This window comes from Lutjanus erythropterus, chromosome 23 (assembly GCF_056507025.1).
Source record: "Lutjanus erythropterus isolate fLutEry1 chromosome 23, fLutEry1.hap2, whole genome shotgun sequence".
Classification (NCBI taxonomy): Eukaryota; Metazoa; Chordata; class Actinopteri; order Lutjaniformes; family Lutjanidae; genus Lutjanus; species Lutjanus erythropterus.
The window spans coordinates 1401608-1421050 of NC_139339.1; the positions used below are offsets into that span (position 1 = coordinate 1401608).

General features: G+C 41.2%; 2 protein-coding genes and 1 pseudogene across 2 annotated transcripts; 2 read left to right on the top strand and 1 right to left on the bottom strand.

Annotated features, from left to right (window-relative positions):
- The first annotated feature begins 4895 nt into the window (after positions 1 to 4895).
- LOC146305190 (zinc finger protein basonuclin-2-like) lies at positions 4896 to 10175 on the top strand. The gene is made up of 7 exons (XM_084712182.1): positions 4896 to 4928; positions 5063 to 5165; positions 6979 to 7154; positions 7238 to 7303; positions 7586 to 8002; positions 8192 to 8768; positions 9116 to 10175. The coding sequence occupies exons 1-7, from the start codon at positions 4902 to 4904 to the stop codon at positions 9997 to 9999; spliced, it is 2250 nt and encodes a 749-aa protein (XP_084568308.1). The 5' UTR covers positions 4896 to 4901; the 3' UTR covers positions 10000 to 10175.
- A 687-nt stretch (positions 10176 to 10862) lies between these two features.
- LOC146305191 (uncharacterized) lies at positions 10863 to 14895 on the top strand. The gene is made up of 6 exons (XM_084712183.1): positions 10863 to 11179; positions 12136 to 12253; positions 12440 to 12555; positions 12859 to 13103; positions 13199 to 13323; positions 13455 to 14895. Exons 1-6 carry the CDS (start codon positions 10987 to 10989, stop codon positions 14812 to 14814), a joined length of 2157 nt encoding a protein of 718 aa, XP_084568309.1. The 5' UTR covers positions 10863 to 10986; the 3' UTR covers positions 14815 to 14895.
- Positions 14896 to 17159: 2264 nt separating this feature from the next.
- On the bottom strand, positions 17160 to 18071 carry LOC146305192 (uncharacterized; annotated as a pseudogene).
- Between the last annotated feature and the right edge of the window lie 1372 nt (positions 18072 to 19443).

A 19443-nucleotide genomic window follows, 5' to 3' on the forward strand; every position in this document is an offset into this window, starting at 1 on the left:
AAGTTGGACTCACTACAAAGAGAAACCCTCACACACACACAGTAATGACACAGATATAAAGGGGGGCGGGATCACACACACACAAACACACACACACACACACACTCAGGGGGGACTGGGAAGACGGGAGGATGGGAAGAGTGGGGGAGAAGAAACAGAGGACACACACACACTCAGACAGTCGAAGCATATGTGACACTAAAGAGCCTAAAATGTCCCGTTAAATTCATAATATCCACCACACACACACACACACACACACACACACACACACACACACACACACACACACACAGCCTGTAGTGTCATGCAAAATTCACCTCCGGAGCCGCTGAAGCCGACGTTTGAGGTGACAAATGACAGAAAAGTGACAGAGAGGGAAAACCAACCCTGCCAGAGTTTTTAAAGGACCATGCTGCTACTTTTTCAATTATTTGCAAAACCTTTTGACCAATATTTAACTGAGTACAGAAGAAAAACAAGATATTTAATGTTCAAACTGACAAACTTACACTGATTTAACACGAGGTGCAATGGATTTAATTTATCCAAGATGTGTCAAATCCACCTTTGCCATCTTGCACCAGGGGTTCAGGGGTATCCTGTCGTATCTTATCAGCTGTGCCCAAGTGCCTTGATTCATTCACAGGCGTTTCAGGCCGAACATGCAGTAAACCAATCAGCTTTAAGCAGCAGGTGCACCAGGAGGAGGTGAACCGACCCAGTCTGACCTCAGTCCAGCTCAGGTGGACAAATTTTAATTCTGCCTAAACACACTTATTTTGTCTCATTTATGAAGCAAACTAAAAAGGCAAAAAAAAAAATCCCAATGAGATGAAATGAAAATAATAAGACGGCCTGTTAACTTAGTTTAAATAAACGTATTTCTCATTAATGAAGTATTTAAAATGTGTATGATTTCAATAAAATACCACAACATAATATAAGGTGATACAGAAATGGCAGCAAAAATGTTAATTTATGCACAAATGAACTCCAAGATTTATTGTTAGTTATTGTTTGGGCCTAAATTGGGTCGTGATGGTTTATCATTTTTATAAAGTTGATCCCCAGAAAAAGACGCTGCCTTTGATTGTAATTAATTACATACTGTGTATGAAAAATCATGACTTTCTTTTGCAGTTTTCACTTACTCCTGCAATTTCACTGCAAGAAAAAAAAAGGCATCTTTAGGGTCATAAACTTAAAAGTTGAAGATGATTGAAGTTTAAATATCTGGAGTTAATTATGTGATTTTTTGACTAAAGTTGATGAAGTCAAATCAAATATTTTCAGTAAATGCAACTCAGAACTTTAAGTATAAAAGCACATTAAATTCATGTTCAGTAAAGTTCTTAGTAATTAAATTGTTTTTTGGTACCTGTATTTTTTTCAAGTTTTTCAAGTTTTCAATGTTTGCATTACATTGTGTAATCTAATTTGTTAACTGAGCACAATTTAAAATTATTCATTTATTCACATTTTACTTGCACTTTTGCAGCCAACATGTTTTAACAGGCGTTTCTTCTTTGGTGTCGAACAAACAGAGCGACCTGGTTCAGAGAGTTTGGAGGAGACCGAGGACCGGGACCCAGCGAGGAGGAGGTGGTACCGCTGCTGCGTTTCAAACACGACCCCTCTGAGAGGTTCTGGATGGTAAGTGTGTCAACGAACGGGGATCACACACACACACACACACACACACACACACGTTAACAGAGTGTTATCGTCTGATATTCTAATTAGTACGACATCAAAACAGGAAAGAGGTCCACCAGCTCCCAGCAGACATGAAGCCTGTCCAACAGCCCTACCTTCACTCTGTGTGTGTGTGTGTGTGTGTGTGTGTGTGTGTGTGCATACACACCTCAGATCAACAATATCAGAAACTTTTCAGGTCATTTCAGCTCCGGGGAGAAAAACTGTGAAGCCGTCACTTCTTGCAGATTTCAGATTTTTGTCTCTTTGTTCTTTTTTGACGTCGGTTCTCTTCTTCTTCTGTTGCTGCTCGGAGACACTTCAGCAGGAATCAAACCTGTGACAGTGTGTCCACAACACCACAGACCAGAGACGGTTTGTCCATCTCTCAGATCAGACATGGAGACATTTTATCCAGCTGTTTAAATCAGGAGAATTTGACTGCAGAGCCTCTTAAAAACTGATGAAAACACAAAGACGGATCGTTCATTTAACCTTCTGTTTTGTGTGTTTTGTGTGTTTTTGTGTGTTTTGTGTGTTTTTGTGTGGCGGCAGGACAGGTGCCCTACTGTCACCCTGATTCAATCTGCCCCTCAGGGGGGGAACCTTCCTCCCAGAGGGGGAATCTGTTCCCCAGGGGACACAGAGTCTGACGGACACGTCAAGGACAGACGGCTGCTCCAGTCACCAGGTCTGGATCTGAGCTGAGAGATGATTTCATGTTCATCATGTGACTCACTGACTCAACATCAGGGTTCTACAGAGAACCCTTCTAGGGTTTCTATGGTTTAATGTCTCGACTCAGAACCCTACTCTCAGGGGTTCTATCCAGCATCATTCCACCTTCTTAGGGTGCTAACAAGAACCCACCCAGAGAGTTCTACAGAAAACTTTTTTATATTCCAAGGGTTTTACCAAGGTTCTACCAAGAATGTTTCTATATTTCAAGGGGTTGATCTAGAACCCACCCAGGAGGTTCTCCTTAGAACCTTTTTATATTCCTTAGGTAGGAGGACCCCCTGGAGGTGTTCTAGTAAAACCTTTACAATGTTTAAAGGTTCACAGTCGAGCTCCATGGGTGAGTTCATCATAAAACCTTTGGAATGTGTAAAAGTTCTTGGTAGAACCCCCTGGGTGGGTTCTCATTGGCCACTAAACCATAGAATGGTTCTCTGTAGAACTTCTCATAGGGAGTTCTGCGTAGAGCCCCTAGAACCATCTGTGGAAGGTTTCACCCAGAACTCCCTGAAAGGGGTCCAAGTGGAACCTTTATGAAAGATTCTAACAGAAGCCCCAAAGGGTTCTCCTATATAGATTGTAGTTCTTAGTGGTTCTTACATGTGTTCTCATGTTCCAGTGGTGAACAGGAGAAGTTACTCGTCAGTGTTCTCCACAAGAACCACAGTGTTTGGGTAACAAATGTTCATCGATGCATCATCACACGGAACGTGCAGGTTCATATAGAGAACAACGTGCAGATGTTCTACAGATGTTTTTATGTTCATCAAATGATGGTATTATGTTCTTCTGCTCCGACCTCTGACCTCTGACCTCTGACTCTCCTGGGTGTTTGTTGTCTTTCTTGTGGCTGAACTTGGACTTCTGCGCGCGCACACACACACACACACACACACACACACACACACACACACACACACACACACACACACACACACACGCAGAGACACACTGCAGACAAAATAATGAAAAAAAGGAAAAGGAGAGAAGATGTTGAACATCCAGATATCAGTTCTCGTCCAATCACATCCCTTCAGGGCAGTTAGTGGGAGGAGTCAAAGGATGGAGAGTCTTCAAAAGAGAAAATTATTCACTGAACGAACAGAGAGGAGAGAAAAGTGGAGTTCAATGGACAGAAACAAGAGACGCAAATGATTTTATGAGCAAACCAAAGAAAAAACAGAAAACAAGAAGACAGGATGAAGAAATAAAAAACAAGAAGACGAGACGAACAACGAGGAAAAATAAAGACAAGAAGTGAAACAGAAAATAAAATCCAGACAGAAGAGAAAGAAATCTGCAGAGACGTGGAAGAAGAAGAAGAAGAAGAAGAAGAAGAAGAAGAAGAAGAAGAAGAAGAAGAAGAAGAGATTCATCAGTGGAGAATTTAACAACAAACTGAAAACACAGGTCAGTGTGGATTTATTTTAATAATTTTATATAATAATAATAATAATAATAATAATAATAATAATAATAATAATGTGTAAAAACATTTTATATTAATATTGAAGCACAAAATTGTTCTTTCAGCTTTTAATATAAATGTAACATTTAAATATATTTTCATTTCACTCATCAGCTTCCAGCAAAAAGAAAAAACAAGCTTCTGTTCAGATAATGAGGATGATATTCATCTAAAATATTAAAAAGAAAGATCAAAATTCATTGATTTATTTAAACAATTGGATTGGAAGATAACTGAAAAACTCATTATTACATCAAGGACAGACGGCTGCTTGAGTCACCAGATATAAGAATGTAAAATATATTAAGAAATACTTTGATATAAAATATACAAATGTGAAGATTGATAATTTATTGTTTCATGAAAATGTGAGAGATTATTTGCGAGATAATGTCAAATAAACTGAAATAGTCAATAAAATAATATTTATAAGATAAATATAATTAAGTCAAATGTTTTAGTTGATGCTTTTGTAACTTGACATCTTTTTCCCCTGTAGTATTCCAATTATAATAATAAATTTTAAAGAATATTAAATAAATGTAATAAGCTAAAGTAACAAATGTGTAAAAATTAATACAGAAAAATTAATACAGAAATAATATATTTACACAATGATTTATTTGTATAATTTTCAATAAATGAAATCAATACAGAACAATGAATAAATGAAATAAAACATTCTGTAAAATGTTTTATTTCATTTTGTAAAATGACACCAAGAAAACAACAACAACACAACCACATAAAAAAATTAATAAATGAATAAAAAGAAAAAGAAAGAAATCATAATAATTTATGACAGTATCAGTAAATCATTACTTTTGTCTTCTGTGAACCGTCTGAAAGAAATCTAGAAATATTATAAAGTTTTATCACAAAGATTCATATAAGTTTAATGCAACTGTCTGAACGGTCCAATCAGAAAGAGGTTCGGTTTTATTTGACCAATCAGGAGCCTGAGCTCATGTTTTTGTTCTGACTGCAGGACGGAGACATGAGGACGACTCCGGACACTGACGAGGTACAGACTCTCTTCATGTGTGTTTCAGTTACATCATGGACAAAAATATTAACTTAAATATAAAAAATGACGATGAAATCTGTCGTCTGTCTGACAGAAACATTAAAATAATATTTCTGTCCCGTTCTGTTCAGTCCATCAGGTGTTCTGTGTCCAGCTGCAGCTGTGTGTGCTTCAAACCAGGAAGTGTCCAGCTCAGGTCATGTGATCGCTGTGGACACGGCTGGGTGGCTCACGGTGAGACACACACACGTTGCATTATTTATTTATTATTGTGGCCAAAAGATCCACAATAATACAACTGAAAAATAAAATAATGCTATCAGTCAAATTCATCTTTAACTTTGTCTCTTTTGTGCCATTTTCTGTTGTCAAGGTTTGAAAAGTGCTTGAAATTGTAATCAGATTACTTTCATAATGAATTGACAGACTGAATTAGTTTTTTTTTTATGCAGAAATAAAATAAGTCAGATATTTTCTGAGCTAGATAATGTAGAAATATATTTTTTAATCATTAATCATAAGAATTTAACTGATTAAACATGTATTAATTGATAATTAATCAATGTTTTGTCTGGTGTAACCATTCATTGGATTCACTGGATGACTCAGTGCGATAAAAGCGGTAATAGAAATATGACACGATTTGATTCAGCTCTGCCAAAACGTCCGGTGTCAAACCTCCACGTGTGTGTTAGTGAGTCAGTACTGACAGAACTCACCAGAAAAACATGATTCTTTCCTTTACATCCATCCTCTCTTTACTCTCATGGCGTGAGAAACAAACACTGAGCTCCTGTCCGGCTGAACCGCGGGTCTGCGATTTCTTCATGGATCGCTGCTGTAGAGATGTTGAGAGGCAGGAGGGAAAATAAATCCTAATTATAATCCCAAAAGTTTGAAACATAAACTCTGAGCTCCCCTCCTGCTAATAAAGGAGTCGGTGTCAGAGCGACTCTGGTGTTTCTTCCTCCAGAAGCTCCACTCTGCCACCGATCCTCCCCTACAGACGCTCTGTGTCTCAGCTCCGCCCCGTCCTCTCAGGACTCTGTAAATCCCCACGATAGACGTAAAGGAACTCAACTGAAGGTGAAGTCAATAGTAACTGAGTGAGCTGACAAACTCCTGGACTGAGTCTGTTGTTCATTAGCTGGACTCTTTTTAAGATTCTCTGTCTGATAATTGAGTTTTATAGCGACTTTTCACTATGGGCAAGTTATGAGAAAATGTCTTTCTGTTTCATCTTTTCATTGTTTCCAGCCAGTTTCAGCTGCAACTTTATGATCCCTGACTGGACTGATTGAAATTCTCTGTTTAGTAAATTATAGCGTTCTAATTTATTCATTGATTGAACTGATGTGATTTTGACATTAAACCTCCTGAACTCCCCGACATCATCGAGGTGTGACCTTTGTGACCCGAACAAAAACAACCAACGACTCCAGACTTTCAAAATATTAAAAACCTTCCTGTTCTTCTGTCGACTCTGAGGGCTCATATCGTAAAGAATCTCTGCAGCTTCGCACAAAGTTGGACCTCACCCACTGACACACACACACACACACACACACACACACACACACACACACTGCAGATGTGTTCAGTCGCTACGGTGACATGAAGTCAGGTGTCGCTGTCATCACATCACCGAAAGCATCTGGAGGGAGCATCTGCACACACAAACACACACCTGTCAGCCTCTGTGTGTCTTTGATACACATCAGTTTACTTTTATGTTATAAAGTATATATTTTTATTATATTTTAGATTTTCTATTCTTAAACATTCTGTTGTTTTTTATTTTATATGTTTTATTTAATTTTCTGAAGCTGAACTTACGTCAGACTTGCAGGTACACTGCTGTTATAAGAAAAATCAGAAAATGTAACTTTGCTTTCTTTTACAAAACATTTTCTTCTCCTGCACTTTAAGAAATAAAAGAAAACTGCTGCAATTTAAACTGTCCCCCTAGTTTGTTATTTCAGTCTCAGAGTATTTGTTGAGGTTGTAATGAGAAGATGACAGTAAAATTCGTCCTTTTCCTCCGCAGCGTTGGAGAAGCTCCATTTTCAGGCCCAACAACCCTCCAGCTGCGGCCCAGTGGAGGTGGCCCTTCCTGGGCTCGTGTTCGACCTGAGCTCCCTGGTCCTGTATGGAGCTCAGGCCATTCCTGTTCGGCTAAAAATCCTGCTGGACCGTCTCTACAGCGTCCTCACCCCAGAACAGGTACACCTGGTTATTTGTTAGGAACATTTAGAGAAGCAAATGGAAAAAAAACTCTTATTAACTTTTTTTTTTGTCTTTTTCAGGTGGGACACATTCTGCACACGCTGGGCTGGAGTTTGGGGGATTATGTTAGAGGTTACATGCTGCAGGTAAAAACAACACAGACAACATTTTATTGGTACTTGGTGCCGGATAATTTTCCATCACAAGACATGCAACATTTATGCTTCATATACTCGTCTATGTTGAAGCACTGAAATGTGTCTGTACGTTTTTGACTCATGAGGAATGAGTGATATCTTGATGCATGTGCTAAAGTTGTTTTCTTCGGTTATGGATCGGTCCTCTCGTGTTCCCAAAGCTTGATTTACAGATCGATGAAAGTGTGGAAACTGCTGAAGCTTTTAATCTGAGGTTTAATTTCTCTTCAGCTGTCCAGTGGGAAGGTGTTGGACCGCTGGTTGATGGTGAGTCCTGAAGAAGAACTGCTCATCCTCAAGCAGTTCCTTCGCTTTGGCGAGACTCGCCCCATAGTCGAGCTGATGACGCTTCAGTGCCTGGCAGCTGTCAATCACCGCTCCGATCCGGAGCTAAACCCCGCCCCCAAGAGCTGCCAGTCGAACATCAGCACGTTCATCGAGCGGAACGGGGGAACTCCAGGAGTGTTAAGGAACACAAGAGGAGGAGATTCGCGTTTAGTGGCCGGTGTCTGCCGTTTTAAGAAGAACTGTGCTGCTGAACACGACAACGCCGTCCACCATTTTGAAAACATTCCAGATGGACAGTCTTTGCTTCTGCCTTTCCACTTCCCAAGCTCCACCTTCCACTGTTTGGTTCCTCCCACCAAGGTAATTAAATCTAACTACGGTTTCCTAAAACTAGTCTGACTTGCCACTGTTTTCCAGCAGGAAGGTATTCAGGAACTGGACCTTTAGACACTCAGTATTCATATACTAGAAAGGTTCTTCAACTTTGACATGGAGTCTTTTGTTTTTCCACTTCGTGTGACCTTGTTCTCCTTGTTCTTGTTTTATCAGGAGCTTGTTCCTCCCGGTAAGCTAACACAGTGCTTACAGAAGACCAGTGGGACCAAACTGACTGAGAGACACAGGCAGGAAGGAGGAAGAAGAGAGAAAGAGAATGATCCAATTTCGCAGCAATTTAAAGTTGAACCAGTTTTGAAAATCAAAGCCGACCCTGACAAGCCAAACCCGGCCCTGTCGATGTGGCACCAGGACCACCGGTTGGACACCAACCGGGACCTTGACCTTCATAGGTGCATGGCCAGACAGGGGAACACCTCCTCACTCTCTCCTTCCTTAAACTCCTCACTTATCCCTACTTCCTCCTCTTCCTCCTCTCCTCCGAAGGTTTCCCAGAAGCTGCACGGTGCCTCCTCTTACTCCCTCAGTCCTCTCCCATCCTTCTCCTCCTCCTTCCTCTGTCCTCTTCCCACCTCCTCCTTTTCTTCCTCTCTTCATCCTCTCCCATCCTCTTCGTCCTCCCTGCGTCCTCTCCCCTCTTCCTTCTGCTCCCTCCCTTCTCTTTCACCCGCAGGAGGTCGGAAGGGGAGGGTCTGCTGCGGTGTTTGTGGGAAAAGCTTCTACGACAAAGGTAGGACTGGTGATGGTTTCATTTTAACTCCACTGTTGATCTTCTGCTTTCTATTTGAAGTCTACTGCTGGTTTTCTGTTTTTTGGGGTTCCACAGGGTTCAATTTGAGGCCCTCTACTTATCTCATGTCTTCGGGTTTCAGAGTATTTAATTCAAGGTCCTCTAATGCTCTGCAGTCGTAAACAAAATAATTTTATGTTGAACTTCAGGGGAAACCGCGACCACTGTAGTCTTGTGACGTGTTTATCTGACGCATGTGTAGATTTGCTCGTTCCTTGTAGCTGCTGTGTGAAGTCCGTCAGTTGGCACCATCTTAACAAAAGCACGTTTCCCTTCTGTGTGTTCAGGAACACTGAAGATCCACTACAACGCCGTCCACCTGAAGATCAAACATCGCTGCACGGTGGCGGGCTGCACCATGGTCTTCAGCTCGTTGCGCAGCCGAAACCGACACAGCGCCAACCCGAATCCACGACTACACACAGGCGCCAGCAGAGACGTCCACACCCACCGAAACACACACACTGACCTACACACAAACATGCACGCTGAGACACAGATACACAAGGACAAAAACAGTCGCAAAAACATACACACACGTACGGAAAAAGAGATCAGCAACACGCTTTGGCAACAGGAAGATGATGGACACGCACTAACACACGCACACACCCTGAGAAACGGGTTAAACAGTCGTACAAACCTCCAACATGGCTGCCGGGACAACACCCCCATTCAAGCCGACTCCCCTCCTCCTTCTCCTCACCCTCTACCCCGGACTCTGAGCCAAAACACCAACCAGAACTTCACCCTGAGTGACTCCACCTACAGGTCCGACCTGCACCCCCAGGCCCCGCCTCCTCCTCCACTCCTCCCAGCATGCAGTGCTTCCTTGCTGGGCTCGCCTCCCTCCCTCGTCCCCATGGTCGCTCCTGCAGTGGAGAAAAACAAATGCTGTCCACATCTTCTAAACATCCACAGCGCACCTGTTCCTCTCCCTGGCCCCGCCCCCATCACCATGGCAACATGCAGCAGTCAGTCTTTGTCACGTGACTGTGGTGTCACAGAAGGGAAACAAGGAGAAGCTTGCACCAGCCCTCTGGCCAATCAGCAGCGGCGGTGGGAGTCAGGTGACCCCATACCAAAGAAGAAACCCAGGAAGTCGAGCATGCCGGTGAAAATAGAAAGAGAGAAAGTAGAAGGGGGGAAGAACGAGGAAGAGGAGTGCTGAAGATCTGAACAACAAACTTTCATTTTGACTTTCTTCAGAGATCTGTAGTTTATATTCTGTCTCTGCTTATAAACTTTCTCTGTGCCATGATAACCGTGTATTTACCAGCATGCCGCTCTGTGCAGGAGCTCCACCCTGTGGTCGTTTTCTGTCACTGCAATAATGACTGTAATAAAAACTTCAACTCTATCATTCATTAAGCATAACGAATGATATCATCATATTTCTGCCTTTTATTTGAGTGGGATTTTAAATGCAGGATTTCCATTATTGTCACATGATAGTATTTATACATTCAATGATTATCTACAAATTACACTTGGTGTGTTTTTAAGGCTGATATTTGTAGAATCACTAAAACATTTTAAACCTTCTGTTGCTTGGGGCAAATAATGAATAGATCAGTGATTAAATGTCTACCAGGACATGTGTTGATACAATTCTTATTTTTTATTTTTATCTAAATTTATTATTTATTTCTTGGTTTATATTTTGATTGACAACACAAAATGTGCAGTATGGGGTCACAAAAGTACAATTTATAAAATTGTTTGGTCTATAAATCTTGATTTTTTATGTATTTATTTTTATATAATATCATTATTATAGTTCCATGCCTTTTGGGAAAGCAGAAGTAACAAATTATCTAAAATATAATATAAATTAATAAAAAATTAATATATAGAAATAGAAAAAACGGGGGGGGGGAATATATTAATGACATTATATAAAATATGTATTATAAACAATTTTAAAACGATAGAGAAATAGTAGTAGTCTATATGCTAAAAATGAATATATTTCATACAACAGCTGCCTCAAACAAGAAGAGGAGGAACGGATCCACTCATCTCAGATCTGTTTCTACTCGGACAATATTTATGAACGCACCAGACCTGGAAACGCGTTACGCTGGTAAACAATGCAACGAGCGAATAAGAAAAGCAACAGTTTTTACAGTTAGAATATAAAAAGTTAAAGAGTAAAATGTCTAAAGGAGAGATTCTCAGAGGATTCGTCACCGAGAGACTCGCCGCCGCCTCACAGGAGATCTTAGCGGCTGTGGACAGAATCGTAGCCGGGTACGAGGAGGAGGCTTCGGGCTTCAGACAGGAGATCGAGCGGCAGAGGAGGCAGCTGGAGGATCTCCTGCAGCCTCAGGTCAAACTCACTAAAACAGGTTGGTCATGAATTTCTCTCGACATAAAAATTTAAAACCGGGAGCAACTCGAAAGTACTGGATTATACAGATAGAGACATGTCGAACTCCGTGAAAATATCCCGCAATTTAATATTTATTTGGTTATCCAGAGATTTTCAAATATCAAGTTTTAAAACCTAAGATGTTTCTTTAATCAACACGATTTATTCTTTAATTCGGCATTACTGGAATTGACTCATGAGCACATAAATTACCTTTTTGCTTTGGCAATATCTTCTCCTCCATCACCAACAATATCAGCTCAGTGCATTCTTACTTTATATGAAATATATTAATGATGCTTATTTAATCCTACTTTATAACTAGAACTGCACGCTTATAAAACAAGCACCTGATTTTCATTTGATTTATTTGTGATGTTGGCAGTGATGGACCCAAAGTGCTGGCTCGTTGATGCAGTGACATGTGGAACTCCATTAAAAGATCTTGCAATTTAATATTTATTCAGTTATCCAGAAATGTGCAAACATCAAGTTCCAAAACCTGAGACATTTCTTTAATCAGCATGACTTATTCTTTAATTCTGGATTTCTGAAATCGATCCACAAACACTTCATCTAACTTGAATCTCATTTCTCTATCTGTGGTATTTTTCTGCTGATTGCTGAAGACAACAGATTTATGGTTATTTACCAGATATATCTTGGTTCTTTGTGTATGCTGAATTAACAACTAGACATCAGTGCTATTTATAACGGTGCTGGATCTTGTTTTCCTCACATGTATAATTAAATTTTAGAGAAATAAATTTAAATATCAGATTTTGTAATTGGAGTTTGGCATATGTGCTCATCATACACACCTTAACAACCAAACTAATTCTCTAACTTAGTTTTAGGAAGTCAGAATAAACAATGTCACTTCTGTGTGAAACTTTTAAGATAAAAGCTCTAAAATCACGTGATCTTTTCCAGGAGCAAAGCGCAGGAGAAACCTCGGCTCTGTTGAGGAAGAGGAGGATGAAGATGATGAGGATGAGTTATCCGAGCATCCAGAGAACCTGGAGGACTCGGCGAATCAAAGTCCATCAAGGTTCTCCCATAAACAACCAGTGTTATGCCTTAGATCGTAATGAGAAAATTTTATGTAAACTTTTTTTTATCTTAATGCTGATTTACTGTATTTCCACATGGAAATAAAAAAGAACAGTGTGATTAAATGATGATGTGATGATCATGAAGTCGTGTTTTTAATTTTAATCTTTTTTTTTGCCCTCAGAGGTCAGAATAAGAAGAGGAAGGCTGGCAGACCTCAGATCAGTGAAACACAGAGTCACGTGGACTTCAGGATCCGGATCCTTGAGGACTTTCAGAAAGATGTGCTTCCAAAAAGTGGTAATGATGTCACAGTGAAGCATCGCTGATGGACGACGACACTGTTGTGTTTATAAATCATGTGAAAGGATCAGGAAATAACTTTTTTTTCTCTCTTGTTACCACCTTATTCACAAGTTACTAGTTTTTATTCACCTTGAAAAAAATAATTTGAGGAAAAACGTATCTAAAACACTTTGCTTGATTTTCTGACTGGTCAGAAACTGATCAGCTGCTGGGGTTAATCCTTTGAGGAAGTTCTAGTTGTAGTCCTTTCAAATCTTTTCACGTTTTCATTTTACCGTGTCGTTTTTCTCCCCTCAGTTCTGAAGAAGTGTCCGATGCTGAAGCTGATGTGTCCTCGAGGCCTGCGGGAGGAAGACTTCCTGGACTTACTGAAGTCCACCTTCCCTCAGCTGTCCGGGGACGACACGCGTTTTGACGTCTTATCATGCGACAAGACACGGAGGTTACAACCTGTGAAACTAGAGACGCTGACATCGGAGGAGATCCACAGACACGTCTGCTGCGCAGGATGGGGGAAACCGACGCTCTTCATCAGACTGAGGGTAGTTTGATATTTTCTGTTGGCTGCGGCTGCTTCCTGCTGTTTGAAAGTTTATGGAAGTCACTTTTTTTTTTTTCAAATGATTTATTTTTCCAGAAACAAAAGGAACCTCAGGCGAGTAAGAAAGTGATCCATCCTCTACAGACAAAAGACACCAAAGCTGAAGACTCTCTGTCCACCTCCGCCATGTTGATGTGTGATGAAACCAGGCCTCAGACAAGGTACTTGTACTTGTACTATCTGTAAAAGCTGAAACATACACTGTCTGGCCTAAAGTGTGTGTTTGTTTTGGCCAACATATTGTCAGACTTCACTTCTGTACCCTCTTAATATTTGCTCTTGGTTCCCACAGCAGCCCTGTTCAGGAAGTCGACAGTAGCCGAGTCGTCTCAGTGTGCAGCAGCTCAGCGTCACGACTTAAAGAGGTGGAACCAGAGGAAGCTGATGATGAGGATCACAGGATATCAGAACCAGCTGAGGACTTCTTGGCCTGTTCTACAGCTGAGAGTAAAAGGGACGGCAGCGATGAGAAAAGAGGGGAGATGAATGACAGCGATGACGATTGGAAACCAGACAAGAATGACGAGGAGCTGAAAGAAAGTGACTCCGAATGTCAGTCAAAGACGACAAAGAAAAAAAAAGCCAGACGTTCTGGTGTCAAGGCCGCGGAGACAAATACTGCGAACAGTGACGTTGTCCTCTTCTGCAAAGTCTGCGGCGCTCTGCACGAATCAGAGGTCACGCTCGTTAAACATACCTGGAGTCACATGGACGATCCAGAACGTCTTTGTGGAGTGTGTGGAGAGATTTCAGAGACTGTGGAGGCGTTGAGGGATCACTTTCAAAGTCTACACAAAACGGACGACTGTCACATTTGCGGAGAGTCTTTCCTCAGTGTCCTCAGCCTTGATGAGCACGTGGCGGCCCACTCAGGGGAGAAACCATATGAATGTGATCTTTGCCATGATGCATTTGCGTTGAAGGTGTCCCTGGAAAATCACCAGAAGCTCCACAAGGCTGGTAAGCTGCACAGATGTTTCACCTGCCATAAAGTGTTTGAACTGAAGGAGCAGTTAAAAGCTCACTGCAGGACTCACACCAACAAAAAGACGCACCTCTGTGGCGTGTGCGGTAAATCCCTCAGTGACTACAGATCTTTATCTCGCCACAAGATGACGCACTCTGGGGAAAGACCTCACAGCTGTCAGATCTGTGGGAGCAGTTTCAAACTTCCCGGGACACTGAGACAACACGAGAAGATCCACACGGTCCGAGAGAGATCGTACCTCTGCGATGTTTGCTGCAAAATGTTCTTGACAAGCAAGCAGCTGCAGATCCACATGAGGTCGCACACCAATGAGAAACCGTACCAGTGTGGCGAATGCGGCAAAGGATTTACCACTAAAGGACCTTTGACGATTCACATGCGGGTCCACACTGGAGAGACACCGTATCGTTGTCCGCATTGTGGCTGGGCCTTCAAACGCAAGATTAATCTGGATAACCACGTGACTGTCCATTCAGGCCACAAACCTTTTGTTTGTGGGATTTGTGGGAAAGCATGTGCTCGCAAAACGTACTTGACAGTCCACATGAGGACCCACAATGGGGAGAGACCATACAAATGTACCCTCTGTGACAAAGCCTTTACTCAGAGCCACTGTCTGAAGACACACATGAAGAGCCACCTGGGGACAGAGGCTGCGACGTGACACTGACTCTTGACTAGTTCTTCTTCTTGTGCTGTTGATCCATCTAGATTGTTTTGGTGTGAGTCGCAGAGTTTTGGAGATATCGGCCATAAAGATGTCTGCCTTCTCTCGACTATAATGGTCCTAAATGTCAATCGATCTGTGGTGCTCAAAGCGCTAAATAATCTTCCACAGACCTTGTTGTGAGCAGTTTTCAGTTTCATTAATGCTGAAAGGTACATACAAATTTTGGAGCGACATATGCTGCCATCCAGACGATATGTTTTTCAGGAACATCAGAAAAACAATGCCGAGACACATCTGTTACAACAGCAGGTTGTAAGAGCATAGTAGTAAAACAGTTTGATACTAGACCTGCCTGCCTGCAGTCCCTCTTTCTACAAGAAAGAAAATAGTCCCTGTGGATCATCTTGAGTAACCATGAGGGCCATCTAGTCCCATTATACTGGAGAAAACTCTGCAACTCACACCAAAACTACCTAGATGGTTAAATAACACTACATGTAAGAGGAAAAGAAAATGTATTTCTGATTGTGGGATGAACTGTCTGTGTCATTAGAACTGTTTTTCTCTACTTAATTTAATATTTCATAAGTTATTTAAAAACTTCTGTAAATGGTACAGTGACAGTGATATGAGTTCTCTGCATGTACGTCACATTGTGTGAAGCGGCTCCAATAAAGTCTTGGTAGCAACATGTGTCAGACTAAGCCGTCTCACTTTTGAGGCTGTCTGATGGTGGAAACTGGTTAACTGTAGAATTATGTTTTCAGTAAAGAGTAGAAAAAGAAGAGTAACATCACTGTGATGGTATGGTGTGGCCCAGAAACATCATCTCCATGAGTCTGACGCAGCCACCACAGCAAAAACACAATGAAGGTGTGTGTGTGTGTGTGTGTGTGTGTGTGTGTGTGTGTGTGTGTGTGTGTGTGTGTGTGTGTGTGTGTGAGAGAGAGAAGAACAGGTGAGAACACGACTGTGGGTTTTTTTTTGCATTTCATATTTAACGACCTCTTTCATGGTAAATTAAAACAGGTTAATGTATTTTTCAGATGATGGAGGTCAGATCACAGCGTCAGCAGCAACTTTATTTGAATATCATATCAATCATCAGTTTGTCGTCTGTACTGAGGTCTGTATAGAGACCGAACAACAACACAAACGCACAGAATTAACTTTTATCACATTTATTTCTTTATTTAAAGATTTCTTTACAATATCATTATACTATGTTATAGTGTAACATAAAACAGAATAAAACCCGTCAGTGTCTTTATAATGACAACTTGACATTAACCAGGTCAAGAATGTATTAAGATAACTTGACATATTCAAGACGACATAACTTATTAATGTTTTTTGTTATGATAACTTGACCAAGATACAAAACAGTGTTTGTTTCTACAATTCAACATTAACCAAGAAAAAATGTTTATTATGATAACTTCAAGACAACGTAACTCATCAGTGTCTTTGTTATGCCTTAGTTACTGTTGCTAAGTCTGCCAAACTTTTGATTCTCGCACTGCATTCATGCAGTTTACAGCGATAATGGCGGCAGATTTAACATCGAAACTGAGAGTAATTGCTGAAACAGTCGGTCTGTGAGACAAACAAAAGCAGATTCTCTTTTCTAGCTGATGACGATGGATTTTTTCGCTAAAATAATGACTCGCAAGCAGATTTCATAAGTGTAGCTGGCTGTTGTAAGCTAATGCTAATGCTAACTCCTTGAGTCAGCTGAGAGTCTCCAGCTGATGTTTTAATGTTTTAATGTTTCCATCTGACACGTTTTAAAACAAGAACCCTGTGAAAGTGTTTCTGTAAAGTTAGCTAACAGCTGTGCACATGATATAACATTAATGCTAACAGACTGAGGCTAAAGCTAGCTTACATCTAAGCTAACATTGGTCAGATGGTGAAATACAGCATGTATATCTACATGACAGATGACAGAAATACACTCATTAATGTGGGAAAAGGAAGCGCAGGGACTCGATTAGTGCAGCGGACCTTGAGACGGGTCACCCAGCCAGACCAGCTGGACCACGATCACCACAGGAAGAGAGCCGGGATAAGAGCTAAGCTAACCCGGCTTAGACCTGAGACAGCGAGCAGCGATTTCCTCTTAACCATATCTATTTTAAATTAGGATAAGACCAAATACGTGGTATTTTCTATCCGTGTCTCTTGATTACCCTGTATTTTTAAATGCCACCCAATTTTGGGTGCAAGTTTAACATTTAATGTCAAAATTTAAAACAATTACTTGAACTATTTAAAACATTTAATGTCAGATTTTCTGAAGAATTTACGGTGTGATATTCTTGCATGTGACCCAGGCCTCATCCTGATTCAGAGTTTTGTTAACAACATTGTAGTTTTCCCGCCCGGTGCAGAAACAGCAGAGGTAACAGAAACCTGTTGGGCAGGTTGAACCACACTGAAGACAGTAACTCCACACACATGTCAGTGAACACGGATGTTTTGTTCATTACAAAGAAAAGCAGGTTCCCCCCCAACCCGAACAACAGGACTCCCATTATAGCCATGATGGTGTTGAAAGCCCTCTGCTTTGATTGGTCAACCCGCTCCCTGTTCCCACCCACTTTCCCCGGTCCTGGACGCTTCAGAACGCACAGAACCGAAATGCAGCAAAAAGAGACGATAAATAAGAGCAAACCCATGACGCAAAAGTACAAGATCATCTTGAATTCGTTGCTCGTATAAATGTTTACAGCCAACCATCCGAAGCTCAGAAACCAAACGCACCCGATGCTGATGTTTCTGATCCTGACCCCGCCCGCCTGTTTCAGCCCCAGGTAGGTGACTGGATGAACAACAGCCAGGTAGTGCTCCACGCAGGTGAGGAGGTGAAACATCGCCTGTCCAAAGGAGGTGACAGACATGACAGACATTCCCAGAAATAAAATGTCTGGAAGTGTGTTGTAGCCGCCACAGAAAAGGAAGGTGAACCCCAAGAATTCATTGAGCTGCATGGCGATGGAGTGATAGATGAAGACGTCAGAGTGGCTCGTCGCAGCCGTGGACGTGGAGCGCCATTTCCTCCACCGTTGGAAACCCAGGTAGAGGGCGAGGATGAGGAGAGGCAGGAGGAAGATGTGGGTGATGGAGAGAGCAGAGAAGAGAAAGATGCTCGTTCTGGAACTGAAGCATCTGATGGAAGCATCGAGGGAGGAGTTTGAGGAGAGATGAGGAGGAAGAAGGTCAACAAAAGAGGAGGAGTTGACTGACATGTTTATCTAAAGAGGAGGAAGGAGGTGCACAGAGGAGACAAGGTGGAGTTTAAGAGAGATAAAGAGACACAACGTTAAAATCAATGAAGATGAGAAGAAAATAAACTATTTCACTTATAAAAGGAGATTCACTTAAAAAAAAAAAAAAGCAGCATGAATATAAAAAAGTTTCCATGAATATAATCTGGTTGTAGAGGCTTCAGTTATTTTTTTTTTCAGGTTTCCTGGTTACACCTGACATTAACATCGATCCTGAGTGATCCAATCACAGCTGGACTGCTGTTGGTGCAGGTATGACTCTACCTCAGACACTCTGACGTGCACAAAACAGCGTGCAACAGGCTTCAAGATGGATTTTTCCTCGTTTGGTGGGTAAACCACAGGTGTTACTCAACCAGCACTAACATGTATGGAAACCCTGGTGTATTAAAAAGGTGCTGCAGTGCGCCTGTTTACACAGGCGGTTGTTCACCGCAGCACCGTTTATTTAGAAATAAATGTTTTGCCAGATTTGATCAGGGCTTAACGCCGTCTTGGTTGCAGTCAGGTACGTTAATGTTAAGTACAGAAGGAACAGAAGTCTGGTTCACGTTAATCCAGATGACATGTTAGTCAGTTTTGAAAAATTGTGCAACTTTTAGAGAAACTTTATAAACTTTGCGAAACTGCTACTGCAGATTCTTAACTACAGCAAAACAACAACAAACAGTGCTGAATGTTTCGTCCTTCCTGCCACGCAGCGAGCCTCAGTTTCTTCCTGAACTGGAAACTTAATGTTAATGTTGAGTTCAAATAACAAAGAAATCTCAAACTGTCAACTTTGCATTAAAAATGACGGTTGAGAACATTCATAAAGACTCCTTCATGCTCACGACCGGAGTTTATGAAGGTCATGACGGTGTGATGTCAGTCTTATGCAAACCCTTTATAATAAGTCTGACCCAAATTCCAAATACCAAGAAAAACAGTCATTAACAGCTGAAGTCACATTGATACCAGAACTGTAACAATCTTGAACTACGGTTCATCGAATCAGTTCATGATGATTTGACAAAACTCAAATGACTCATGAACATTCAAATCTAATCCAGTCATTGAGCTCTGAACACCTGTGAAGGGCTGTTTTTCATCTCATCTCCGCTGAACCATGTTTCAAACTAAAATCATTTTCTCTCTGCAGTTCAATCAGTCCAATAATCAGTACAGTCATTTGATTTATAAATGTAAAACTGCTCTACTTCATGACTAAGTGATGCTGAATCATGCTCTCTTGCCATCAGTTATCAGGTGCTGAAGGATTCTTAGTCTATTAACGTTTAAATCTTAATTATCTGGGCCTTCTTGTAAATTCAATAAATGTTATTTATCTGTG

Bases quoted from the DNA above. Each gene is read 5' to 3' on its own strand.
- LOC146305190 (XM_084712182.1), top strand. From the start codon at position 4,902: ATGAGGACGACTCCGGACACTGACGAG. The intron at 5,166-6,978 runs GTGAGACACACA...TTTCCTCCGCAG, and splicing joins ACACGGCTGGGTGGCTCACG to CGTTGGAGAAGCTCCATTTT. The intron at 8,003-8,191 runs GTAATTAAATCT...TTGTTTTATCAG, and splicing joins GTTTGGTTCCTCCCACCAAG to GAGCTTGTTCCTCCCGGTAA.
- LOC146305191 (XM_084712183.1), top strand. From the start codon at position 10,987: ATGTCTAAAGGAGAGATTCTCAGAGGATTCGTCACCGAGAGACTCGCC. The intron at 12,254-12,439 runs GTTCTCCCATAA...TTTTGCCCTCAG, and splicing joins GCGAATCAAAGTCCATCAAG to AGGTCAGAATAAGAAGAGGA. The intron at 13,324-13,454 runs GTACTTGTACTT...TGGTTCCCACAG, and splicing joins GAAACCAGGCCTCAGACAAG to CAGCCCTGTTCAGGAAGTCG.